Here is a 27,394-nt window from a genome sequence, read left to right as displayed (position 1 = left end):
GTACAGTACAATTACTTAAAAACTCTTTAAATTAATAATTATTAATAACTCTCTAAATTAATAAATTTCTCCGGCCCTGACATTATTCATTTAAAGAGTTTCTACTATAATAGCTTCTGAAACTTTAACGTCTGGTGCAAATTGGACTTTAAGAACTAAAATATTCGGAAGCAAATTTGTTTACATTTCTGAAACTTGAACCTCCGAAAGCACAAAATTTAATCTTCAAGAATTTGAAATTTCATCATAAGTGAAAAATTAACTTCCAGAACTTGAACTTTCTAATGTGTAAATTTTTGTTCTATAAATTATACTTCTGAAACTTGAATTTCCGGAAGTAAAAAATTACACTTTAGGAAGTTTAAATTCTAAAATTAGCTTTCGAAACTTGAAACTGGAAAGTGTAAATTTTGTCTTGTGGATTACACTTCTAGAACTTGAGCTTAAAATTGTTTAAAGAATTAATTTTAGAAACTCATTTATACCATTGTGTTATTTATGAGAAATGCAAATACTATGGTATCATTTACGTTCGACTTTATTTTTTTTGTTGCTCAAGAAAAAACTAATGTTCAAGTCTATTACATACCTAACAATATACAATTTTTTTTATGCATTGAAAAAAAAAAGGACAATAAGGAGTAAGGTACCGCGGGAGTCTCAAGGTTAGGCTGAAGATGATCTAAAACACGAGTACCCAAAACTAAAGCATGAACACCTAATCTAGCCAAGTGGTATGTTGGGGGCGTTACACTCCTTGGCAATTAGCTGGATGGTAGTGCTCCAATTCCCACCAAGTAAAGAGTTAATATTATGGAGAATCGGAAGGAATCATACACTTTCTGTATCCTCAAGAGAAGACATCATATCAACATAATCTACCACTTTCCCAAGCAATCGAGAGGCTTTCTTGCAAGGCATTAGCTTTTGACATATGTTGGTTGCCTCCGTGCCAAAACAATTCAAAGTCGCAAAGCCAAGTGTCGTGGCTGTCCCGAAGAAGACCCCTCAACCCATGGTATCATTCCACTCTCTATAGCTTAAACTCCAAAAATTCGGTTGGACGAAGGGTCCAAACACTGCTCATCAAAACACCATCTAAGGGAGACCCAGAGTTGGAAAACTCCCTCAGGAAGTCATCATGTCCATGACATATTTTGCATCAAGTGCCTCTTGCAACATCTAAGGACGCTCCTAAAAAGTCATGTTATTTCTTTTCTTTCAAAACCCCACAGTTATATAAATAAATTTTAATTAAAATGAATTTAAAATATCAAAATCACACATGTTTATTTTGCTGTTGTAAGTCAAGAGATAAAAAATATAATTATAATTTTTTTATTAAATTGGTTTAAAACTAAAATTTCATAATTTAACATATGTTTAAAAAATGAGATATTCTAAAAATGATATAAAAGGGTAAAGTAGTAATTATGTAAACATAACTTTCACTTTTTTTCCAATTCAAATAACTTTAAAATTAACTCATTTTCGGTTTATTTTTTTTTCTTATGTTTCTTCATTTCATTTTCATCTCAACATTCAAATAGTGGCTTAGAGTTTTTACTTGAGCATTAGAGCAATGAAAAACAATTTTTTCATTTTCTTTTTTGAAAATCAAATTTTAAAAGTTGTTTGTAAATTTATTTTTAAACTAAAAAACTAAAAAAGAAAAAGAAACAAATAAGTAAATAATGAAGCCCCTTTTTATCATTCCCCTTGGCGCCAAAAATGAACCATTTCCGCGCCCTACTTAAAAACCCCTAGCTTAGCACCACTGTGTTCCATTCTCCACTCTGAGCCAAGCACCCACACCACCACCACCACCACCAGAGACATGGCTGATGACGACGGTTCCCGGAAGCGAAGGCCCACCAGAGGCCCCGAATCCACCGCCCGCAGCCAAGCCTTAGAGCGCCTCAAGGCCCGCCTTGGCGGCGGCCGCAGATCTGACCCCGCCGGACCCCAAATCAAGTTAGAAAACCCTATCTACGACACCGTCCCCGAAGACGAGTACAACGCTCTCGTCGCGAAGCGCCGCGAGCAAGCGCAGGATTTCATCGTCGACGATGACGGCCTCGGGTACGGGGATCAAGGTCAGGAAGAGGATTGGTCCAAAGCAGGCTACACTCTCTCATCCGGAGACGAATCCGATGGCGGTGGCGAGAAGGCGGAAAAGCCGAAGCGGAAGAAGGATCCTCAGATCAAACGGCCTTCTGCTTCTTCAGTGTCACTCTCCGCCGCCGCAGCTATGATCGGCGCGCAGAGGCTGTCGTCGATGTTCACTTCCTCGAATTTCAAGAAGAATAGGGATGAGAAGGCTAGTGAGAGCATTGTTGATGATGTTATTGCGGAGTTTGCACCGGATGAGAATGATAGGCTGAGGCGAAGAAAGGCGCAACCGAATCCGTCGGCATACTCTCCCGGAGAATCTCTTAGGGTTAAGCCATGTACTACTAATTCAATTAGGGCTTCTCCGGTGTCTGGTAATTTCTCAATTGACGGCGGCACCGCGAAACCGGTTAGGGCTAATGAGAGCAATGGTAGTGAATTGGGGGTAGAGCTAAAGTTTGAAGAAGCAGCTGAACTGAATGGAAATTCTGAAAATGTTCAGGCGCAGCCGGAAACGATGCAAATTGATGATTTTCCCAGTAATGAGGGTTTGAGTGAGGATAAAGTGGTGAAGGACATTGAGATGGAAGAAAAACCAGCTCTGAAAAAAGAGGTTTTCACTTTGAATGCGAAAATTTCAAGAGAGGAGGATCCGACATTGAGTGCTGCTACCGCGGGTTGGCAGGCAGCAAAGAGGAGTACCGGCGGAGGAGGGGAGATCAATGGTGCTGTTTCGAAGGATGGTTTGTCCGCCGAGTTTAATTTGGAGGCAGATGGATCGCTGCCATTTTTCATACTAGATGCCCATGAGGAGTATTATGGAGCCAATATGGGAACGGTTTATTTGTTCGGGAAGGTAGTTTTGTGGTTTTAAATTTCTATTTTTGATTGTTGAGTTCTCTTGCAAGTAATCTTATGATTTGCACTATGCTACAGAATGCCTCATTTTCAATTCTCCTAGGAAGCTTATTGTTCATAATCAAGTATATCATGACATTTTATGTATCTTGCCTCACTATTTGTTACTCTCTTATTGTGCCCCGATTAGTGTAAACATGTTCTCACAGCCAAGGATACTTCTTTATTGATTACTCTTAGTGTAGAAGATTATTTATACTTTATACTCATCCTTTAGTTAACATGAATCTAATTGAAGTAAGTACCTTTTCATTCACAATGCATGATGCTGCATATGTTTTCCTTCACTCATAGTTTTCTAGCGTCCTTTTTTCTCTGTTGACTTGAAACAGTCAGTTTTTCATTTCTGCCAATGAGTGACTTACTTGAATGAGGCAAATGACCTTTGACTGTTGGCATTTTGGTTGGTAATTAGGTGAAAACAGGGGATTTGTATCAGAGTTGCTGTGTTGTTGTGAAGAACATGCAGAGATGTGTCTATGCAATTCCAAGTCGTCCTTTGCATTACACTGATGAGATAATGAATCTTGAGAAAGATGTCCAGGAGTCTCGAATTTCTCCTGCAGATTTCCATAAAAAACTGCAAGTAAGTTATTACTTTGTTGACACCTGGCTTAAATTTATATTATTTTCAGTTAGCTTGAATTCTTCCCTATATTTCTGACACCCTGGGATTTATACGTTGTGTTCTTTTTTCTTTTTAAATTTTAGGGTTCTGTATCTGATATAAAGAATGAGATAGCAAAACATCTGGTGGATCTGAATGTTTCTTCCTTTACCATGGCGCCGGTTAAGGTGTGCTGAATAAAACATTCCAATGCCTTGAATGCATGAATGAGTTATTTGATGCTTCTGTGCCATGTACATTTATTACTGGTTTTGTTCTGATTCGTTGCTCGTTTTTGCAGAGAAAATATGCATTTGAACGAACTGAAATTCCGGCTGGTGATAATTATGTTGTGAAAATAAATTATCCATTTAAGGTACATTATAAAGTCTATTATTTACATTATCAAGCAAACGAGAGAGGGGGAGAGAAGAATATCAAAACATATATTTGATATTTCCTCATGTTGACGTTAATGACTTATGTAAACACTAAATCTGCCTCTTCTCGTGTTAAAGATTATTTTCGAAGGATAGATCGTAATCTTGTTATGCAGGTATAGTTTGTTTTAATCTTTACAATAAATTTTAATCATTGCAGGATTCAGTACTTCCAGTAGACCTCAAAGGAGAAAGTTTCTGTGCTCTTCTAGGAACTCATTGCAGGTATTGTAAGCATTCAGAGACTATCCTGTGTGATGTTCTGGATATAATGAGAACAAGCACGTTGTAGGAAAACAAATTATTCTCACAAGTGATTATTACGACCTTATGTGCTGATAAATCTCTTTTCGATGGTGGCATTTTGGTTCAGTAATTCTGGACATTTAAACCTGTCACGCATCAGGGAATCCTTGAGGAGTTATTCTGATGGGACCCTGTAGATTTGTTTTTGTGAAGTTAAATGAATGTCTCAGTAGACATGCATTTGAAATACTTGCCTGAATCTTTGAAACAGAATGATACATGAGTTGATTTTTATTTGGGGTGTGAGGATCTAACTTAATTCTACGAAGTAGAAACTATGAAACTTCTTAATTGGTGAATAGAAGTTGTAAGTTGTAACCTTTTCAGACTGAATTCTGTATTTTTATTTAAAAATTTAAATACCTGAGCTTTAGGGAAGGGCTTTCCAAATGCTTTGTTGCGACTAAAATCCCTTAATTGTGCTAAGAGTGGTTGTAAATAGAATTATTATTATCTGTTAGAAAATCTAGTAAACTGACTGTATCACCACTTGCAGCGCACTCGAGCTTTTTTTGATTAAAAGGAAGATAAAAGGGCCTTCATGGCTACAGGTTTCAAAATTTTCTACATGTTCAGCTTCTCAAAGGGTGAGATTCATAAGTTGGACATCTACTGGAAGTAATATTTATGATATTGAGCCCGTTCGGATATGGACCAAAAGAACTTATTGGAACTTCTTTACTTAAAAATGCACTTAGAAAGCTCAATTAAGTGTTCTTTGGTCCACATCCAAACGGGCTCATTGTCTTTAATTCTATATAGAGGCCACCATTTTATTCTTTTTATCCTAGCACCATCTTTGTGCTTGCAGGTTAGCTGGTGCAAATTTGAATTGACTGTTGACTCTCCTAAAGACATAAGGATTTCTTCACCTTCCTTGAAAATCACTTGCGAGATGCCTCCTGTTGTTGTCACAGCGATAAACTTGAAAACCATCCTAAATGAAGAGCAGAACATAAATGAAATTGTATCTGCATCTGTTGTCTGTTGCAATATGGTCAAGGTTGTTTCCATCACTTTGATTTTGTTAGACATTGTGTAGTTTATCTTTTGTCATGAGTTCAAGTGCATTAATATGTGTGCACCCATGTGTGCACACTTCTAAATATTAACACATTTGTATATACAAATCTATTTGTCAGGAAGAGTTGATTTACTTTCAATATTCTTATCGAGTTTGAATATGGCTGACAAAATTATTGAATATTTTCCACTTTGTATGTTAGATATTTCTCTGCACATGATAAGAATATTTAGAGCTGTATACATACATTTTGAATTCAAAGATTATCTTAAATTTTTGTTATGATGCATGCTTGGTGAATGAGCTACCAAATTGATGCTTATTTGATAGATGAATTCTGTTTCTGAAAAACCATAATCTGATATTGGATTATTGTTATTGTTGATGTATATGAAAGTTCAAAATAGGTAACTTAGTTTCAACTTAGTCTCATGCTCTCTTATCAATAACATGAACCTATGCCATTACAGAACATTAAGTTTCAAGAAATCATACTCAGTTTCATGTGTTAAAATATTCAGGCTGATGTAATATTCATAAGGTATTATTATTCAACGAACAATAAGAATACGGTTTTAATTTGTTTCTTTTGAACATTTGGCAATTTGTTGGAACTTATGGTGATTGCAGGTAAACTGAATTCTTAATTTAGCATGCTTGTGCTTATAAAATCAGACAGTTGGGCTTGACTAGGCTTGTTGGTAAATCATCTGAGCTGATACAATGGGCATTGTCATGAATTTTGTTGTATTCCATAAAGCCTTAAAAAATTAGAAGCTTGAACTCAACACTTCTTTAGAGTGTGTGTAAATGTGCCTTTATGCCCTAACTGACTGCTTGAATATCATTATCAACTTTTAAGATATTTACTAGTTGTTTCACTACTTTATTAGATATAGTAAATGTGGAAATATGATCAGCAGTAACCTTTCCTGTTTGGCTTTTTAGATCGACACTCCTATGTTGGCTTCAGAGTGGAAAAGACCTGGAAAGCTGACCCATTTTACTGTTATTCGTAAACTTCATGGGAATATATTTCCTCTGGGATTCAATAAGGAGGTTACAGACAGAAACACAAAAGCGGGGTCAAATATTGTGTGTGCTGAAAGCAGGTAGAAACTTTATAAGATATGTTGCTATTAGTCCTGGGTGTTATCCTTTGACTTAATATTATTAATATATTATGTGATCCAAAACTAGTACATTTTTTTCTTGATAATTTTATATGCTTGCTTCTAGGGTTGACCTATGTATTGACTTTTCTTTCAGTGAAAGAGCTTTGTTAAATCGTCTGATGTTAGAATTACACAAGTTGGATACTGATGTCCTTGTTGGACATAATATTTCTGGATTCGACCTGGATGTCCTTCTCCACAGATCCCAGGTGGGAATTTTAGCTTCTTAAACAATTTATTGTCATTTATATTTTTTATCGCCTTTTCACTTGTAATTGATATTAACTGAATTTTGCCTTTCATTTCGTAGTTTTAAGTCTATGTTTTCAAATGGAAAATATTGAAATGAGAAATAATTTGTTTAGATGGTTTGAACAGTTACATCATTCATTTATTCCCGATGTGAAAAAATAGTATGAAAATTTCCTGAAGTCCAAAATTACTTTATTAGAGGCTTCGAGCTGATAAAGATGGATATGTTCGAAAGAAGACTTGTTGAAAATGCAGCTTCAGACAATATTAAATAGAGTATTAAAATTCACATGGAGCTCTGAGTTTGCTATTTGATTTTTTAAGCTCAACAACTTCCAATTTTTTTCCCGAATTTCCAAATACATTCCTGGTTTTGTTTTCATCTTATGTGCAAGGAAATGGCAGTCATTGTCCTAAAATGATCCATGTGTATAAATTCCTTTCACTGTAGAACATTATGCCTTTCAAAATCAGCAACCTGCTGCTTTCCATCCAACTTGCATTTTACACTTTGAAAGATCTGCTGCCCCTGTGCAGGCTTGCAAAGTACCGAGCAGCATGTGGTCTAAACTAGGCCGTCTCAACCGTTCTACGATGCCTAAACTTGACAGGAGGAAGAAAACTTTTGGTTCTGGAGCTGATCCTGGTATCATGTCTTGTATTGCTGGTCGACTTCTTTGTGATACATATCTGAGTTCCCGTGATCTATTAAAGGAGGTAAAATATTTGTTCAGAAACCTTGCATAGCAGGAGTTAAGTTTTTAATTCTTACTAACTATCTACATTGATCTTACCAGGTTAGTTATTCCTTAACTGAGCTTGCAAAAACACAGCTGAACAAGTTTCGGAAGGAAGTTGCTCCACATGGAATTCCAAAAATGTTCCAAACTGCAGAGTCCCTAATGGAGCTTGTAAGTGCCAGTGTACTCAAACAGCTTTTTCTTTTAAATTGTTGAGAAAACTATTTGAAGTGCCTCATTGTGCAGGTTAAACGTTAATTCCTTTTTCAAATGATAAACATAAAACATCTCATTTTATGGTCACTCCCCCCCCCCCCCCCCCAATTTTGATTTTCTAAATCACTAATTCTGACTGATGTTTTTTTGGAATTTGGACCAATGAAAGTTCATTCATCAAATATGGCATTTGGGATAGTTGTTGATGTTTGCACTAATTTTGCTCAAGTGGCCTGAACCTGATAATGCTCGTGGGCTAACTATTTGATGTGTTGAAAGTTGAAACTTAAAGTGAGACATGGGTAGGGATTAGTACTATGGAATGTCTAATGCTTATAATGAACAATGCAGAATTTGTCGATTTTAGAATTAAAATTAATAAGTTGCTGTTCTTCTCAACTTGTCTTGATATTGTTTTGCAAAGTTGAAGTTTAGGCCAAACAACTTGACTTTGCGATTTGGAATGCTTGATTGGTTGAACTTGATATTTGATAAGCAGTGTATATGCTTCTGTACTGGTTGTCATAGTATTTCTTGATTTGTTCAGATTGAATATGGTGAAACGGATGCATGGTTGTCTATGGAACTCATGTTTCATTTGAGTATTCTTCCGCTCACACGTCAGCTGACTAATATAAGTGGTAATCTGTGGGGGAAAACTCTTCAGGTGAGTCCTCACAGCACTTTATTTGCTTGCTTGCTTAATTTGATATTGGACATGGCATAGCAGTTGGAGGCCCATGACTAATACTTACAATTTCAGGGTGCTCGTGCACAAAGAGTGGAGTATCTTTTGTTGCATGCCTTCCATGCAAAGAAATACATTGTGCCAGACAAGTTTTCAAATTACGCAAAAGAAACAAAATTGACAAAACGCAGAGTAACTCATGGTGTTGATGATGGCAACATTGATGAAGCAGATATTGATGATGGAAACTACCATAACAATGCCTCCGAAATTGATCATAAGAAAAGCAAGAAGGCTTCTTCCTATGCCGGGGGACTGGTTTTAGAGCCAAAGAAGGGTCTTTATGACAAATATATATTGCTTCTGGACTTCAATAGTCTTTATCCTTCTATCATTCAGGTTGATAACATTTTCTCTAAAATATGCTTTGTTTTAGTCTCACTTTCATTCTACCTTGACATTTTGTCTTCTTATTTTACTTGCCTGCATTGCCTCTAAATAGGCCGTTTGCACTATTTGCAACTTACGAATGAATTACAGGAATACAATATCTGCTTCACAACTGTTGAAAGATCTTTTGATGGATCTTTTCCTCGTCTACCTTCTAGTACAATAACTGGAATCTTGCCAGAGGTAAAATTGCCGGCACAAGCCACTTTTTGTCTTTTGAATATTTTTTCCAGAATTATAGGACTTGTAGATTGTATTTAACTTCAAGTTTTATATCTGCAACTACTACATTTGTTTTTACCAAAAATACTTAAACATGAAGTTTTTCAATATGGAGTTCCCTAATTTGATGCATTGCAGCTTTGGAAAGGCAGTCATTTCTTATCAGAGCATGTAAATTGTTATATGATCAAGGTCTAATTGCATAAGAGTTGGTAATGCATTCATGCTAAAATAGTTTCCATTTCATTGTGTTTAGATAGTTTTTCTAGAGCTTTCCTAATCTTGTTTGTTTCTACCTTAGATTCTCATTTTATTTCTGTGACCAGCTTTTCAGTGTGGATTTGTTTGTTTAGTGTTTGGAAAACTACAAAATCAGAAAAGGCCTTACAACTGTTAAATTGAATGATGATTTGGAAGGTGGTGAAAAATTGACCTGATGACATAAAGGTGACCATTCAGTGTTGTCCTGGTTGGAGTTGGGGATACAAGAGACAGAATCTTAGAAATTTCACCTACAGATTCAGAGCATTAATTTCAAATTCATAAATTTGGGCTAAATTGCTGCTAAAAATAACTTCAAATTAAAATTTCATGTTTTGAAACACAACAGATTATGATAAGTCATTTGAGTTTCTCAAAAAATATTGTATTGGAATTTCTTATCAAAACTCATCTCTGCTGTGCCAAATTTGTCATAGAATGGTACCATCAACATCCTTGAATATTTATTTGGAAGTTTTCATATTGATCAAACTTGCATATCTGTTTTCATATGGTTTATCAATGCATTAGAAATTTGAGATGGTTTTATAACGAATACATGAGTCATTTTCGTTCCCCTCCTGGAGGCTGCTGAGAATAGATGCGTATGTATATTTTAAATTTTTTGTTGTGCTAGTTGCTGGAAAATCTAGTTAAAAGGAGGAAAAGCGTAAAGACATGGATGAAGACTGCATCTGGTCTTAAATATCAGCAATTTGATATTCAGCAGCAAGCACTGAAGCTTACTGCAAACAGGTTTGTTTCTTTTCTTGCCTCCGGTTCTACTGCCCAAAATAGGTATTTCATTCCTCTTTCTGTATGTAAAACTTTATGGTGCATTATGCAGTATGTATGGATGCCTGGGATTTTCCAATTCAAGATTTTATGCGAAGCCAATAGCTGAGCTCATAACCCTACAAGTAAGAAGATATGCTTGCTTATTCTGCATAGCTGGTGATCCACGTACTATCAAATATAATTGCAAACACATGCATTTTCATTTACATGGCTGATGATTGTACAGGGAAGGGAGATATTGCAGAGTACTGTTGACCTTGTTCAAAATAATTTGAACTTAGAGGTTATTTCTACTGGACTTCATTTTGTGTATTGAGGGATTTAGTATGTATAAGAATTATTTCACTTAACTGGTTGAGAATATTAGCTCTTAATTGTTGGACTGTCTTATATTGTATAGGTGATCTATGGGGATACTGATTCAATAATGATTTACAGTGGGCTAGATGATATTGTGAAAGCAAAGGCAATGGCTGGAAAAGTTATTCAAGAGGTAAGATTTAACGATTAGCTGTGCGAAACTCCTTTTAACCTATGTAATAAACTCATGGTCATTGGGTTGTAGTTGATTTCGACCTCTGCTCTAATCTTGTGCAACATGGCATGTTAGTGCTAGACCCAGCTTTCCAGCCTTGTTATTCCTTCTATGAAATACATTTGATGATTTTTTTAGACTTCAAATTTAAAGAGCATTTGAAGTTTTAAATGTTCATATTTCCTGGATCTTGACATTAGTTACAGTGGGTTCTCTTATGGGATGTAGAGTTGGATACTTCATCCATGAGGGTTTACCATATTGGTTGCACTATTTACAATTGTAGACATTTTTTACCATGTGGTCTACCTTCCTAGTTTCCTTTATTCATCAAAAGTTCTTGTGGTATGTGATTTCTCCTTGAATTTATCATTAGGTCAATAAGAAATATAAATGCTTGGAAATTGATCTTGATGGTTTGTACAAGAGGATGCTCCTTCTTAAGAAAAAGAAATATGCTGCTGTGAAGGTGCAGTTTAAAGATGGTAGCACCCCATATGAGGTATACTTACTCTTTTGTATTACCTAACATTGGGGAGAACAGGCCAGTGAGATTAATGTATGGTGCAGGTTATTGAACGTAAAGGTCTTGACATTGTTCGTCGTGACTGGAGCTTATTAGCTAAAGAATTGGGAGATTTTTGCTTGACTCAAATTTTGTCGGGAGGGTATGTTATAACACTTCCATCCAATCTGGCTATTTTAGATGCGGATTGACTCATTTATCTAGTAACTAATAGCATGGCTCCCATGCTTTCAGGTCATGTGAAGATGTGGTTGAATCGATTCACAGCTCTCTCATGAAGGTAAATTGTGATACCTTGCAGCATCTGACATTGGTTTATAAACAACCTATCATGGGATTGGAGAATTCAACATCAAGGTGCTTGAGAGCGTAGGGCTCTGAACACCTTGCTGAAGAGTAGAATGATATTGCAGGATGGTCTGATACCCAGAGCTGCATATCCAAGTTTGATTGTATTTGTCATTAGTGGATGTTTCAGAGTCGGTTTTTCTTAGCGGTCTAATTAATTATGAATATTTGGAGAGGGCGTCGAAGTTTTTTGGAACTTTATTCGAGTGTATTTTTCCCTTCCTTTGAGGTTTATTTATCTTGCAAACTGAACACTAATTTTATTTTTAATACAGGTGCAAGAGGAGATGAGGAACGGTCAAGTACCATTGGAAAAATATGTGATCACAAAGACATTGACTAAAGATCCTGAAGCTTATCCTGATGCCAAAAACCAACCACATGTTCTTGTAAGTCCAAGTTATTTGAATTTTTCTTTTACATGAAGTGGTCTGAAGTATGTTTTCTTTTGCTGTGATCTACTAAATTCTGATGAAGCCTTCTTGATTAACATACAGGTGGCACAAAGATTGAAGCAGCAAGGTTACTCCTCTGGTTGCTCTGTTGGTGATACCATCCCTTATATAATTTGCTATGAGCAGGTTTGTCATTAACTTGCTCTCAATGATAGGCCAAAAGGTGTAACTTTGAAAATATGTTGTTTGCATTGGTATTTGATGTTTTACATCTATGATGTGTCTTTTCTATGTTTACTATCTTCTGTTTTGAGCAGGGTGGTAGTTCAGGCAGTGCAAAGGGTATTGCTCAACGTGCCAGACATCCTGACGAACTAAAACAAGAAAAGGGGACATGGCTAATTGACATTGATTACTATTTATCACAACAGGTATTTGATACTTTAGCAGCTAATTTTATAAATAACAATCATTACCAAGTAGTGTACCCTGCTTGAGTATTTTCATTTTTCTCTTGCAGATTCATCCTGTGGTATCACGTCTCTGTGCATCAATTCAGGGAACAAGCCCAGAAAGACTGGCTGATTGTTTAGGGCTTGACACATCAAAGGTAAAACTTAGTTCTTTGTTTGTCTCAGCATTCAGAGGCAGGTAATTTATTTTGAATTATCTTTTTATCTTTTGTTCTCCTGAAATTGGCAAACTATATTGGTGTACAGTTTCAACATAAATCAAGTGAAGCTTCAAGTGTTGATCCTACAAGCTCACTCATGTTTGCTGCTGATGACGAGGAGAGGTACATCTTGTTTCTAAAATTTGTGTCATTGATTGTTACCTCTCTTAAGCGCATTTGCTACCAAGGCTAATTTGGAGATAGGCACAGCTTTCTCTTTTCCCCCTTTAGTGTGCACTAACATTTTGGCCAATTTTCAAGTTTTTGAGCATCTTTATCCATTTATGTATTTGTTAATTTTTTACTAATGGGTTTCTCTACCAACAATCGTAATTAATGGATTGAATGTGATAAAATTGCAGGTATCAGGGATGTGAGCCGTTGGTCTTGTCATGCCCCAGCTGCTCTGGTACTATTGACTGCCCACCTGTGTTTAAATCCGTTTGTTTGTCGGTGAATGAAAAGCCATCTAGCTCGGGCACGGAGGAATCTGACTACAATTTTTGGCGTAAGCTGTGCTGTCCTAAATGCCAAGAAAATGGTGTTGGTAGAATTTCTCCTGCAATGATAGCCAATCAGGTTTAACAAATTTGAAATTTAAGGCCTCTGAAATTCTGTTGTTCATCTGCATTTAAGCTAGGAAGGTTTTTACACTGCTTTCAGGTCATGTATCATCTTCTAAAAACTAGATTCTTGTAGTGGCATTTATTAACATGTTTGTTGACTTGATTAAGCATAGAATATTGTTCCTGAGTATCTGCTTATATATAGTTCATTATACTTGATGTCAGGTCAAAATGCAAGCAGAGAAGTTCGTTTTAATGTATTATAGAGGTTCATTAATGGTAAGTCACCTCTCTGAAGTGTATTATGAATATTCATAGCCTGTGAAAATTAGATGTCACCATTCTCAGCTCATTTTGCATCCAGTGCGATGACGAGACGTGTAAGCACACAACGCGAAGTATCAGCCTTCGGCTGGTTGGTGATTCTGAGAGAGGAACTGTTTGTCCAAATTATCCTCGCTGCAACGGGCGTCTCTACAGAAAGGTTTCACTCAATGAACCTGTTGCATATAAATAGTTTTTTACATATCTAATTTATATTTTATGAAGTTTTAATGCATTAGTTTTATGAATTCACTGACCAAATATTTGTTCATGTTTCAGTACACTGAAGCAGACTTGTACAAGCAACTCTCATATTTCTGCCATGTATTCGATACTGCTAGTTGTATAGAAAAGGTACTCACTAAATGTCACAAGGAGATTTTAATGTATATACTTTTTTAAAAGCTGATGCAAACAATTCAGGTTATGTTATTTAAGTCATAAATGAATAATGATTAACTCATTATACAACGTGATTATTAGCCAATTATTAATGTTTTTGCTTGTTCGTGTTTTTAATTTTGCAGTTGGAGGAAAAATCTAGGATACCAGTAGAGAAAGAGTTGATCAAAATTAGGCCAATAGTTGACCCAGTAGCATCAACAGTACAGAAGATGAGGGACCGTTGTGCCTATGGTTGGGTGAAGCTGGAGGACTTGGTCATTTCAATTTAATTTGTGAATTGATGCTTAATTTGGTTTATATAATCCAAGCATAAGTGAGGCCATAGGACATACAAATGTTCTTAAATGTTATCCATTAAATATATAGATAACCCCCCCACCAATTGATATTGATTGAAGAGGGAGTGGAGGTGGGTTGGAAGTTGTAACCGATTAGAAGGGTTAAATAAGTTTTTGGTGTCTTAGGCTCGCTCTGATTTTAGTCATTGCTGGAGTGAAGTTTGTAAGCATCTCTCCGCTTAGGAAAATATCCCACTTTTAGTCCACGCCGGAGTTTGATTTTCAGCAACTTTGTTAAGTGGCTTTGCTAGTCCAGGCACTGCTGTGTGTTTAATGAAGTTGGGTTGAATTTTGTTTTTTTTTTCTTTATTTTTTTTCCATTTCCGCATGCTTAATTAACCATTAAATTAAATTTATTTATTTATAAGTAAAAATTACAAACCCTTATATTGCCTCGATCATTCGAATGTCATATTTCCTCTATTTCTGCTTAGATACCTGCACTACCTCTTTGAGATTGAATATGGCTTGGAGACCTATGTCCCCTTGCTTTTGGGTTGTGTTCTTCTCACTGTACACAGCAGTGTACAGTGATTTGGATGAAATCAATCTGAAAGTGAAAAAAAATGCAGTGTACAGTGTACTTGTTAACCGTGACTGACATCTTTAATTGGGACTCACGAGCAAGGTAAAAGGACCACCACCCCCCACGTGGGAGCCTCATCAGAATATTGACAAAGTAGGACACACAACACTCGTGTGCTTAGCTGACCTTTAAAACACAACAGATATGCTATCTAGGGTAATTTTTTGGTACACCTTTTGCATTCATCTCACTGTTCCTCCACAATTTTATACAGTGCCGTTTCTCAGCTGGGAGCTATCACATTCATGATCTTCAATTTGTCAGGGAAATAGATTCAATGCAGTTGGGAATCTCTATGTTCACATAGTCATCGAATCTGAGTCATCTAATCCTGATCAAACGACTTAAATTTTAAGACATGTGTTTACTATCCAATCAATTTCAATCGCACCATTCACATTTTGTAAATGTGTGAATGCATCGGGTATTCGTGAGTGCAAATAACCCAAATACCCTTTGTAAGAGATAAATTATGGTTAGCAAATACCCTTTTTATTATAAGGCAAGCATACAGCTCCAATTCCTCTGTGTACCATAATATTTAGAAGGCTGCAAACATTAAGAATAATGGATACATGTACTACTTACAGATATTATTAAAGAGGATCAACAAACTGCATTCAGTTGATAAAATGACAAACAAAAGATTTTGATCTAATCATTGGTTTGACATTTGGCAAAATAATTAATATCAAACTAACAAGTTGGGACAAATGAACTTTGGACATGACTCTATATTCCAATGCACATAAACATTATATAAAAAGAAACAAAATAATAAATATGTAAGAGAGCAGGGTAGACCAATTCATACATGTCATTTTCTTTTTTATTTCATTGACTATAAATTTGGTGAGATGTATGTCCAATCCTAGTTTCCAAAAGACAGGTTTATCTAAACTTCAGAATTTACAACTTGTTTTCTTGCAGGAAACTGTCTCATTCTTTTTTTCTCTTTAAGCATTAGTCTCAATCCACTCTTTTTCCAACATTCAGAATCAACAACTTTCTATCAGAGATGACAAAGCTGCACACATGTTATCCAAAATCAGCATCTTCAAAGCTAGGAATTGACAGAGATTCACACGTTATCTCGAAACTGAAGCCGAAGATCCGGATAATTCACATATATGCTCCAGAAATCATAAAAACTGATGCTGCAAATTTCAGGGAGCTAGTTCAAAGACTCACAGGAAAGCCAGAAGATGAAAGCAAATCCAAGACTGCACCAACCAAATCCAAGAAGGCCATGATGATCATGCAGGAAGATGAAAAGGAGTTTCTGAGTCTGCAAAATGGGACAGAAGTGAAGAATGAACATCAAATTCAAGAGGAAGATGCTATGTGGAGAAGACCAAAGTCAAATGAGAAGTTCAGTGATCTCTTTGAGGGGTTCTCAGAATTTGATGGTTTTATGGAAGTGCTAAGCAATAAGTACTATGCCAGTGGTTAATTGAAATCAAGTCCTGCTTTTGATGTGTTGCTAATTGTTTCTCAAATTGATGTTTGCATATTCATCACAAAAATCAGCTTGTAGATTGTCAACTACTTGCTCCTGAATCTCTAATAGTGTGCATGTGTATTGATTTTAATTGGCCCTTTTGATGTTGGACAATTTAGTGAGCATTTATGAACATTACTTGCCTTAATATTTTTTTACTGTCTATAATTGTTGCCTTTGTTGCATCTCTTTCTCTAGTTAATGATTGCCCTCTTGGTTTTTCTGCAAATTTTGTACAATCATTATTGCAAGCTCAGCTATTCATTTTCTTCTGGCTCTTGTCAAAAGTAAATTGTTTAACAAAACAGAAGTAATGAAAATTGAGATGCTACCATTTGGCATTCATCATTCAAGACTTATCTTGAACTCAAATTTTGTGATAAATTCAATAATCCAAACTTAGTGAATTCTTATCTTCCTAGTTTTCATATTTACCAAGAACCTCCAAGTGAACCTAAACCTTTCTGCCTCTCTCCATTTACACTCTCTGACCCTGGACACCCTTCCAGTATTGATGACTTGAAAAGTTTGGTGGATGGAATGATGATGTGTCATGCATTCATCTCAGCAAGCATTTCTTCCTCAAATGTAATGCATTTTCGCTCATTTATTTTCATTTTCATTTTCATCTTCCTTTGTTTCTCAAACAAAACATAGTTTATTATTGCACAAGATTATGAACAAGTAAAGAAAAATGTTAATCAATCTAAATATGCAATCATTCATGCATTTTTCCTATTTACTTGGAGTAATAATAATATTAAAAGTTGGAAGGGTTTTGCAAATCTTTTTTTTGGTCTGAAGCTTATGAAGGAGAAGATATTACGTAGTACTATCTCACCACAATTAAAGCAAGAAATAAGTCAGTCCTTTTCAGACCAGGATCATCTCAAGTGTAAACTTTTTCGAGTTTCCTCGAGTTACAATTTTGTGTACTTCTCTTCATATGTATTGAATATGTGGGATACTTAAATGATTATGAAGAGAGATATAGACACAACATTTTGCTTGATATTGTCAAGTCACTTGAGAAGGTCCTAAAAACGCTGCATTCTTAAACCATTGTGATGGCTTCATGATAAACTATACAGAATTTCATTCACTCCATAGGTGATAATGGTTAATAACATGGATCTTAGTCATGGTAGAGGGGTAGAGGGAGTTCAAAAGAGATGTTGGGAGATATTGTTAAAAGCGATCTCATGATCAATAATATCCCACTAATTTTGGTTTTAGATCAAACCACAATGGAGATCCATATGGCCGACCAGGTTTTGTTTTGTTGTTGTTGCATAAATACTTACATGACAAATTTATGTTTATGCAGATATAAAATTGATTCCTAAAATATAGGTATGTCATATTTGTTGCTAAAAGAGTAAATTTACTCCTGAGTTCTCTCAAAGTGTCACTGGTAGGCCAAATCAATTCCCATGTTAAGCAATGTGAATTGACAGAAATGCACATGACACCCTTGGTACCACAATATATACATACACACAGGGCATGGAATTTTAGTGCTCCTCACAAAAAAACACATAACATTGTTTTCAAATTTTAGGGGGAAAAAGTCATTTTCGTTTTCCTTATACACGATTATGCAACAATATGCTTCTTATAGTGTTCTACATAAATGTATAACCACAGTAAAAGTCATTTTGTCATTAATTAGAGTCGATTGCATGGATTTCATAAGCATTGTTGAAATGAATGGGGTTATGGAGTGATTCCAACCTTTAAATTTGGTAAACTATAGATTTATGTTCCTTTATTTTTATTTTTATTTTTATTTTTCGGGTCAGTATAAAACAAGGAATAAAAATGAGGAATGCTTCTAAGTGAGGAATGAAGATCTTCAATCTCTATTTGGTCTTATCTTCCATTTGTGGTTTTTAAATGACATGACATAATTTCATTTTAACTAGTGAGACAGAGATAGAGGATTTCGGTCCAGTGAGACTGGTTAACAACCTAGCAGCATACATTTAGTACAAGTTCAATGATGTGTCTCGGTGCTGGCTAAAAAACTAAACACCCACAACAGAATATAATTCTTTCTTCCTTCTCAAAATTCCATTTGGATAGGTTTTGCCATCAAAGATACAAATACAATAGCCATGGTAAAATGTTAAGCTTGGCCCACTTGGCTGGTACACAATGTAACAGACAACCAATGGATAGGATTAACATCTGATCCCAAAATCAAAATTTGCATTATTCACTAACAGCCCTCAATAAACACCTTTGTCATTCGACCCTTTGATATTTACTAAATGTAGACACAAACATTTGGCAAAACATGAGCTATAAGTTACATGGAGTGAGATTGATCATCAATGAAGATCTCAACCAATACTGCTTCTGACTGGGGGTGCTCTGGCCTCCTGGTGTATAAGCAATTTTTAACAGTACATAATACCTGAGATAAGAGACAAATCATTGTGTGCCTCAGTAAATTGTAAAACCAATCTTTGAAGAGATTAAATGCGCAAAATTTTTAAAGCAAAAAGAGAAAAAATGACCAGACCTTATCCACCAATATGTATCATAGGCCTATTTGCTGTCTTTGCTATGTCAAACATACCAGCATGTGAACGTTTCTTCCTCTTCACCTAGAGCAAAGAAAAGGAAACACTTAAAAACGTAATAGTACAACACCCCATAGAGTAGCCTAATTTAAACATAGCTATACAGTTTCAAGTGGTAATTGAACTTCTTGACTATTTTACTACATACTATAGCCATATAGAAGGTGATGACATAACTATCTACTAGGGAAGAATTTAACAAACTACATTAAAATGGCATGTAAACGAAGTCTATCTATCATCATATTGAAGAGCATAATAAATCTGCCTGAGATATTAACAAAGTTACTGAATAATCACAATGAAATTCTTAGTCTTAGCATTAATAACCAGAAGTGCGTACCGCTGCCCCGATTATCTCCCTAAGCTCATGATCCTCTGCACCTTGTCGCAAGGGATCTCTTAAGCTAACCTGCAAGACAATGATCCCAGGTAAGAAGGTGAAGTTACACGTGAAAGATGCTACATGTATTTAATTACTGGTTTTCACTGTCCATGCCAGTATCTGATGGAATTCTCATACCAAGGGTATTATTTACTGTTCAAATTAGCTTCAGGTGGCATTGGAAACACAAGATATAGTAATTAACTAATTATTCAATGAGTAACCTGTTCCAAACAGCTTTGGAACCCTCATTTCTTAGGAAATGTTTCAGCCTACTTATTATTCTTCTTGTAGTTCTTAAGGTAAAAGAGGTTGTAGTCTCATCTTAGGTGGTTTGGGCATGTGTGAAGAAGACTTGCAGAAGCACCCATAAGGAAGGTTGGCGAGAGGGATGAGATGAAGGGTGGTTAAAAAGCCATAGGTAGAGGGAGAAAAGAAAACCATAAGCCAAACCATTAAAAGAGATTTAGAGGTTAATGATCTATCTTTAAAATTTAATACATAACAAGGCATTGTGGTGTCATGTAATCCATGCAGCCGACCCTACCTAGTGGGAAAAGGCTTGGTTATTGTCGTTGTTGTATTCTTCTTCTTGTAAATAGTAGATTATAATGTATATATAAACCTTACACACCAGGTTCAATTGACTCGAGCAATTCAGTGAATAACATTTTCAAATTCCTCGATTCCTGAATATCCATACATAATGCACATTTAACCAGAACATATTAACGGTACATATAATATCAATAAGAAAGTAACCACCAGTATGTTTGTAAAACGAGAATGCTTATCAAGTTAACAAATGGAATAGGTTTATAAGATGCACTTTACTTTCAACACCATTCCAAAATAGAAAAATGAGCTGGTTCTCAAGTCTTAGCTAGATAAAGCAAACAACATTAACAAGCAGATATGTATAAGATTAAGAATCCAGATGATATATCTAAGAAATTATAAGACATCAACTAAATGGAATATACCAAATGAAATAGCATATGCACTAGAATGAGGATGTAAAAGAGGAAGGGGCTAGAAATTGCCTATTCAATCCCAAAATCTGAACACAATACTTCAATACAGAAAGAGATCATTCAATTGCTTAATAAGTCAATGCTGTGGACTTATTTGCCTAATTATTTTCATATCACTGAACTCAATGTCACCTAAAGTCCTACGGAATTTGTAGTTCAGTCACTCACAAACCAATAGCAAATTATAATATACTTGGAAGAAAACCAAGCATCACATTATTTTACAGATTGGTAATCTAGAGACAGAGAAAGCAAAGACATAACCAATTTGTGGCTTAAAAATCTTCATGCAGCACAAGGAAAGGATCAAACAAGCTCTCATTTTTGACAAAATGATTTTACTAAATGCATGTTTAATTTTTACCTGTCAAGTCAAAATCCTGCATCTGATAAAGCAATGCCATAGATGATTTTAAAGATCATGTCCTCATGTATATCTAATTTTGCATTATTTACAAACAAGCTTTGGGACTGACTAAATAAATCCACTTACTGAAGGCTATTATTTTATACTTCTTAATGTGCATATTAATTTCTGAAATTTATGTTCGCCTAGTAAGCCTTTATCAGATACTTTCCCTTTTTCCCAAAATTTGAGAATATATCAAATCAAGAAATCAGGCCTGGCAACAGAAATTTCAGGTTCAAATTCCTGATCTGGTGCTGCTCATTCTGGAACCCCTTAATCCGTAAAGCCAGTGATGATCACCAGTAGAAAACAACTCTCAGAACCATACCCAACAGCAGTAGCTAACTCCAAGGAATCTTTTATTCTGTAAACTGTACGTTTGTAATTGCATTGGTTCGAATTGTCCTCATCAAGAACATTTATAGGCCTTAAAATACCATTTCCTTAAATCCTACTTTAGCCATATGAACTAATTATTCAATTCATTTACCTATTTGGATTTAGAAAGCTTGCAATTATCATCATCAACTATAACCTCGCTGATTCACCCAAAGCATTAAGTATTCCAAATATATCAAACATCACTGATTCTAGCCGAATTTGTATCACCAAATTTAGGTGACATGCATAATATACTGAACTTTGATGGTTAGAACATAAATTACCTCTGAAGGACCAAATAAACAGACTTTAAAGTTTCCATCAGCTAGTAGTCGCAATCTATTGCAACCAGCACAAAAATGCTCAGTCATTGATGTGATAAATGAAACTCTACCGGCATGCCCATCTATTGTATAATTCTTTGCAGTCTCTGTTGGGTGATCCTGCAGTCTTTTTAAGCTTGGAAACTGTTTCACCTGTTTGGTAACAATGATTATGAAGGGTCTCTATTATAAGAGAATATAACTATATGAGTGAGTTTTCAAGTGTGAATTCTACCTTACCACTGTATCCAACATTTCTGCGTAGGGTACAAGCTTCTTGACGTTCCAAACATTTCCATCAAAAGGCATGAACTCTATAAACCGAATATTAATTGGCTTTTCACGAGTCAACTCAACAAAGTCACAGATTTCATCATCATTGAATCCACGCATTACAACACAATTGACCTGAAATGCAACAGGAACATACAAGTCACCTTAAAATGCATCCATGATTAACGTCTGAATTTCACCATAGAGGATAACCCTTAAACATGAAAAATTCACATGCTGTACATCTCATTTGAATAACTTAATTTGGCAAGAAGACCAAAAAAATACCTTAACCGGATTATATCCAAGATCTATCGCAGCATTAATCGAATCCATTACTTTTTCATGCCCTTTGCGCCTCGTCATTAACTCAAACTTTGCTGGCACCAGAGTGTCCAAACTAATGTTCAAAGAAGTAAGACCACATTCTTTAAGCTTTGGAAGTTTTCTTGCCAGAACAATACCATTTGTAGTCATGGACAATGTCTTAAGTCCCTTCAAGTTTGACAATTCCAAACATATGTCCTCAATATCCTTTCTGACAGTCGGCTCGCCACCCGTCAAACGTATTTTATTCACACCAGAGCTTACAAACAGATCCGCCAACCGCAGAATCTCGGCCTTTGTTAAAATCTGAGGGGTAGGAGTGAGTTCCACACCTTCTGCTGGCATACAATACTGACACCTTAAATTGCACCTCTCGGTTAAAGATATTCTCAAGTAAGTGTGAAGCCTTCCAAATGAATCCACTAACATATCAGAAACAGAACTATCTTTTGGCTGATCTTCAGACAATGAAGCACTAGATGCTGCAAAAGTCCCTGTGGAATACTCATGCAAGCTTCCATTCAATAAACCTTGAAGATTACAATTTCTGGCAGCAAAGTAAGACCCCATCTCACAATTCACCTGCTTTAAGAAAATTTGTTATCATAAGAACAATTTGAACCCAGATTAATACACACAGCATGAGATCTAGCTATTAGTTAACTAACATTATTAGACACAATCCCTTGAAAGGAAAAAATTAACAATCCTCACCTGCATGCAAATGGGTATTGTTGAATTGATACAATTAATCCTTCAATAGTAATAAATACTCAATTGACATCACAATGGCACAAGAAATTGGCTGATTTTCACAAGTTATTGATAGAACTAGGGGATTACAAGTTTCAAGTTTATAAGTAGTAATATTTATCATCAGAGTTGGAGAATCAGCTAACATTGTTGTGTATATATTCAATCAAACCACAATCAGAAAGTGAGAGAGTTCATACCGGTAAGGAGTTTGAAGGGTTGAATCCAATAGGAGAATGAATGAATTTGGAGAAGTAGCGCCACATCATTGACGCAGAAACAATGAATCAGTAGAGAAAGAGTGAAGAATGAGTTGAAGTAGGAACAGTTTTTGTTTTTGTGACAACTGAAGATGATGTCTATTGTCTAACAACCAAAGAATCCAAACATTTATATATGAAGAAGGAAAGAGAGAGAGATAAGAAAGAGTGAGAGTGAAATGATGAGAGTTCTGTTTTGAGGTGTTGCCGTGTTGGTTTTGGGCGTCTTAAGGTTACAGCTAATCATGGGGTGACGACGGGCAAGTCAGACAAAAACGTGCAATCTGTACATTGCAATATATTCTCTTTACTTTGGGAAAAATATATTTAGTTTTGGTAAAACTCCTTGGCTATGTTTGGCACGTTTAGCTGATAAGCTAGTTGATAGCTGATAAGCTAGCTGAAAGCTGATAGCTGATAGCTGAAAAGCTACGTAATTTGAACAAAAGTGTTTGGTAAAACTAGTTGTTGAACAAGCTGAAATTGTAAAATCACATAAAAGGACATACTTGTATAATTTTTTTATATTTAACATTACTTTATTTTCACATTAATACCTATATGATATTAATATTAAAATTATTATAAATTTTTTAATTTCACTCAAATTATGTATCATCTTAAAAATATAATATTAATTTTTACTTATTTACTTTTCTATATTTTTATTAAATTAAATAGAATAAAACAAATAATTTGTAATTTGTAATATAAAATTATTTATTTTATTCTGAAGTAGTAATTATTTCTGTGCGGGAACGATGTACATATGAGACAAGTGTGATAACTGATAAATAAATAAGTTTTTTTTTTGTACATCTAAAAATGAGTAGGTAAATAGGTTTAGTAGAAAACATATAAGGCTAAAGGTGAAATTTTGATAAAATAGTAAGGATAAAAATGAGAATATATTTAATAAGCTATAAGCTTTAAGCTTTAAGCTACCTGAGATAGCTTATAGCTTAAAGCTTTAAGCTACTGAAATAAGCTCCTTCACCAAACATTTTTATTAGAGCTTTTAAGCTAGTCAAATAAGCTTTAAGCTAGTCAAATAAGCTATAAGCTAGCTGAAATGGCATGCCAAACATAGTCATTATCATACCCAACTTTTTCTTGACATTTTTCTACATGTATGTTTGTGGAATTTACACTATGTGTTTCGTAATTTTAAATATGGTGTGAGTTTCAAAAAAAAAAATATGGTGTGCAATTGCTTCCGCGAACATAAATGCGGTAGATTGGAGTGGGGAGAAAATCTAAGAGGATGGTGTCAAAATTATGCTCAAGAAATATTGCTACATTATTTTGAGTGTTGTTTATGTTATTTATACAAAGCAAGAAAAATTTATATAGTAGAAACAAATGATCTGTTTGTTTGTAGTTTTTAAAACAGTTTTCAGTTTTTAAAACATGAAAATTTGTTTGATACGACATGTTTTCAAAAACTGTTTTTGAAAACCGTTCTCATTTTCATTTTTTAAAACAAAAAAATCAAAACAATTAAGGGTCTGTTTGATTGCAGTTTTAGGGCCTGTTTATTTCATGTTTTCAAAATAGTTTCCAATTTTTAAAAATTGAAAACATATTTGGTATGACCTATTTGAAAACAGTTCTCATTTTCAGTTTTTAAAACTAAAAAAATAAAACAGCTAAAAGATGTTTTCAGTTTCAGTTTTTTGGTTTTCAGATATCAGTTTTCTAAATGTTGGAAAACATGTCATTCAACCTGTTTTCTTCTTCTGAAAACTGTGTTTAAGAATTGTTTCTAAAAATTGTTTTAAAAACTGAAAACTAAAACTGCAATCAAACAAGCCCAAAGTCTCGCAACAAAGAGTTTCCAACTCAATGTTTGAAACCTTTATTGAATTCACACAAGAAGCTAACGACCTCACCCCCAATTTGGCAAGGTAATCAGTTGCAGTGTTGCAAGCTCAAGGGATCTTGTGCAAAGTGGTCATCCAATCACGACACAAGAGCTGATTAATATCACTCACCATGAGCACCAGTCAGTCGGAGTTCCCCTCTTCCAGCAAGGCCAACAACTTTGCACAATTCATCTCACAAACCACCTTCTTGTGACTGTATTCCCAGCATGAGACAGACCAAGCTTTAAGACCATAGCTTCTGCCATCATTGGATTACCACCATGCTCATAAGCAACAAGGCCAAAAATCCAATTGTTGTCATCTCTCACCAAACAACCAAAACTCATGCAATTCTCACCATCAAGATAACTTTCCTCGCTATTTAATTTGAAATACCCATGAGGTGGAGGGTTCCATAACGAGCTCAAATCTCAATATATGCACGACTGAGTGTCAATGAATTTCACAAATTTATCATGCTCATGGAATGTTTTCCTCCAAGCCTCCCCCACTGTCTAAGGGGTATCATCTAGAATGACATTGTTTCTCCATGTCCAAGCCCCCCATAAGTCAATAATGAATTTGTTGTTGTTGTTCAAATTGCAGACATGAAATTGAACCCAACTTGTGATGTTTTGTTGATAGAAGTTAGGCCAAGCAAGAGCTCACAAGCGCGACCGCAACTCTAAAGAATGCGGGCAATCACGCAAGCAGTGGAGACTATCTTCCATCGTGGAGGAGCAACGCGTACATGCCGACGACGCCGCAAGCTGGCATTTAAATCAGTTTGAATTGACCGATAGAGCATCATGAAGAACCTGCCAAAAGTATCAGCTTAACCCTTCTTTGGAAATTTTAGTTTCTAGAACCATTGTCAATTGCCATTGCCTCATATGGGGAGGATCAAATCAATTATGGTTTCGTCAAGCATGCACAGGTTTCCCGAAGTTGTGTCTAGTCTTGTCAAGTCCTCTAGTGTGTGAGCAGATTCTGATTCCCATATTCCTACTTAAAAGAGGAGGATTATGTTCAATGAGTTCCTCTTCATATGAGGAGGACTACATGCATTGTAATACACCTCACATTGGATGGATCACATTGTATTGGTCTAGTTAATTGTGCATGTGTTTTCCCAAAGTTGCACCCTAGCGAGCTACATATCCCTTGCTTGAAGATATTCCATAATCTTAACAGCCTTTGATCACGTGCTTCCATGTTCATTTTAAGACGGTGCACAGATTCCTCCTCACTTGAGTTGGATCCGAAACACCATGCCACATCAGATTCTTACATGGCAAAATATGACCATATTGGTCCATTATTTTTTCAATATTTTATTTTGGTAAAAAAAATTTACACTATTTATCATTGTTCAATTCTTTACCAAACATATGATTGTATTAATTTAAATGATATATCCCGAAATTGGGCATCATTCTCTAGGCTATTTGGACTACGCGTGCGAACTATATTTTCCAGGGAGCAAGTTTTGTTTTGCAGCAAATTTTAACCTCTACGTTGAGGTTGCAAATCGACTACGCGCACTATAGGAATGTTCTACACTCTCCCTCCTCACCTGGTCTTCGTGCTTACCATCTAATTCAAGTGGGATGAGCTCCTTCTTCACCCACTTGGATTAAGTACAACATAGATGGTTTGATAAGAGGTACTTCTCAGTTTGTGGCGTGCAAAGGAATTTATCGAGATTTCAATGGGTGGTGGCTCTTTAGTTTTAGTCATAATTTGGGGACTTCTAATGTGCTTTGGTCGGAGTTTTGGGGCATTTGCATCATGCTCCCCCTTGAGTGGGGGAAGGGGTTCTCCAAGATCATTGTGGAGAGTGACTCCATGACTATGGTGCAACTGATAAATGAGGGTTTTGACTCTCTTCACCTTTATACCTCTCTTGTTAATCAGATTAGAGCCTATTAGAAGATGGAAGCTCGGGAGTTTCTTGGTGTCCACATTCGGCGGGAGACCAACCAAGTGGCATACTGCTTAACAAATATGGCACGTGATTTGGCCATAGGTACCCATGTTATGGGAAATCCCCCATCTTATTGCTCAAACCTGCTTTTGTTTGATTGTATGAGAGTTTCTTTCCTGTGTTATACCCTTGTGTAGTTTTTCTTTGTTTCGGGCCAAGTCCCTCCATATAATAAAAAAGACTAAATATTGTATAACCAAATAGTGGATAATATTAAATTTTTATGGGTTTTATCTTTCTTTTTTTGACAGAATTTATGGGTTTTATCTTATCAGACCTAATATTATCTGAATTTATACTAATGATATACCAAATTATCCATTAATAAACCAGTAAAATAATTTATTTAAATTCAAATAAAAAGTGCGTAATTCGAATTTCTCTTGTTCAACCTATGATGTAA

The 27,394-nt window shown here is 35.5% G+C and overlaps 3 protein-coding genes across 4 annotated transcripts; 2 read left to right on the top strand and 1 right to left on the bottom strand.

Annotated features, from left to right (window-relative positions):
• Nucleotides 1-1,777: 1,777 nt before the first annotated feature.
• LOC130745946 (DNA polymerase alpha catalytic subunit-like) lies at nucleotides 1,778-14,617 on the top strand. Its single transcript, XM_057598399.1, has 31 exons — nucleotides 1,778-2,968; nucleotides 3,446-3,616; nucleotides 3,742-3,825; nucleotides 3,939-4,013; nucleotides 4,238-4,302; nucleotides 4,880-4,970; nucleotides 5,195-5,386; nucleotides 6,356-6,519; nucleotides 6,677-6,791; nucleotides 7,372-7,551; nucleotides 7,632-7,745; nucleotides 8,338-8,457; nucleotides 8,554-8,877; nucleotides 9,019-9,111; nucleotides 10,049-10,167; nucleotides 10,259-10,331; nucleotides 10,436-10,492; nucleotides 10,610-10,702; nucleotides 11,121-11,246; nucleotides 11,315-11,412; nucleotides 11,505-11,550; nucleotides 11,894-12,007; nucleotides 12,116-12,199; nucleotides 12,331-12,444; nucleotides 12,534-12,623; nucleotides 12,733-12,809; nucleotides 13,049-13,265; nucleotides 13,478-13,531; nucleotides 13,617-13,736; nucleotides 13,856-13,930; nucleotides 14,104-14,617. The coding sequence occupies exons 1-31, from the start codon at nucleotides 1,838-1,840 to the stop codon at nucleotides 14,248-14,250; spliced, it is 4,623 nt and encodes a 1,540-aa protein (XP_057454382.1). The 5' UTR covers nucleotides 1,778-1,837; the 3' UTR covers nucleotides 14,251-14,617.
• Nucleotides 14,618-15,768: 1,151 nt separating this feature from the next.
• LOC130748160 (VQ motif-containing protein 25-like) lies at nucleotides 15,769-16,556 on the top strand. The gene has a single exon (XM_057601322.1). It carries the CDS (start codon nucleotides 15,924-15,926, stop codon nucleotides 16,356-16,358), a length of 435 nt encoding a protein of 144 aa, XP_057457305.1. The 5' UTR covers nucleotides 15,769-15,923; the 3' UTR covers nucleotides 16,359-16,556.
• A 1,893-nt stretch (nucleotides 16,557-18,449) lies between these two features.
• LOC130748539 (GTP 3',8-cyclase, mitochondrial) lies at nucleotides 18,450-23,347 on the bottom strand. Of its 2 annotated transcripts, none has more exons than XM_057601765.1 (7): nucleotides 23,080-23,347; nucleotides 22,088-22,711; nucleotides 21,767-21,934; nucleotides 21,488-21,679; nucleotides 19,338-19,406; nucleotides 18,934-19,018; nucleotides 18,450-18,825 (listed from the first exon to the last, which is right to left on the bottom strand). In XM_057601765.1, the coding sequence occupies exons 1-6, from the start codon at nucleotides 23,146-23,148 to the stop codon at nucleotides 18,935-18,937; spliced, it is 1,206 nt and encodes a 401-aa protein (XP_057457748.1). In that variant the 5' UTR covers nucleotides 23,149-23,347; the 3' UTR covers nucleotides 18,450-18,825; nucleotide 18,934. The 2 variants fall into 2 exon arrangements, with proteins under 2 accessions (XP_057457748.1, XP_057457749.1); XM_057601766.1 differs by having other exon boundaries at nucleotides 22,088-22,708; nucleotides 23,080-23,346.
• Nucleotides 23,348-27,394: the final 4,047 nt, after the last annotated feature.

The sequence above is a fragment of the Lotus japonicus genome, chromosome 3 (assembly GCF_012489685.1).
Source record: "Lotus japonicus ecotype B-129 chromosome 3, LjGifu_v1.2".
In the NCBI taxonomy this organism is placed as follows: Eukaryota; Viridiplantae; Streptophyta; class Magnoliopsida; order Fabales; family Fabaceae; genus Lotus; species Lotus japonicus.
The sequence above is the reverse complement of the archived record's forward strand: the minus strand, read 5'-3'. Positions and strand labels throughout refer to the sequence as shown.

Excerpts from the sequence above, each read along its gene's own strand:
- LOC130748539 (XM_057601765.1), bottom strand. The coding sequence starts at position 23,148 with ATGATGTGGCGCTACTTCTCCAAATTCATTCATTCTCCTATTGGATTC. Across the intron at positions 21,680-21,766 it reads CAGAAATGTTGGATACAGTG|GTGAAACAGTTTCCAAGCTT; the intron begins GTAAGGTAGAAT and ends GTTACCAAACAG. Across the intron at positions 19,019-19,337 it reads GGGAGATAATCGGGGCAGCG|GTGAAGAGGAAGAAACGTTC; the intron begins GTACGCACTTCT and ends TCTTTGCTCTAG.
- LOC130748160 (XM_057601322.1), top strand. The coding sequence starts at position 15,924 with ATGACAAAGCTGCACACATGTTATCCAAAATCAGCATCTTCAAAGCTA.
- LOC130745946 (XM_057598399.1), top strand. The coding sequence starts at position 1,838 with ATGGCTGATGACGACGGTTCCCGGAAGCGAAGGCCCACCAGAGGCCCC. Across the intron at positions 2,969-3,445 it reads CGGTTTATTTGTTCGGGAAG|GTGAAAACAGGGGATTTGTA; the intron begins GTAGTTTTGTGG and ends GTTGGTAATTAG. Across the intron at positions 12,445-12,533 it reads ATTACTATTTATCACAACAG|ATTCATCCTGTGGTATCACG; the intron begins GTATTTGATACT and ends TTTCTCTTGCAG.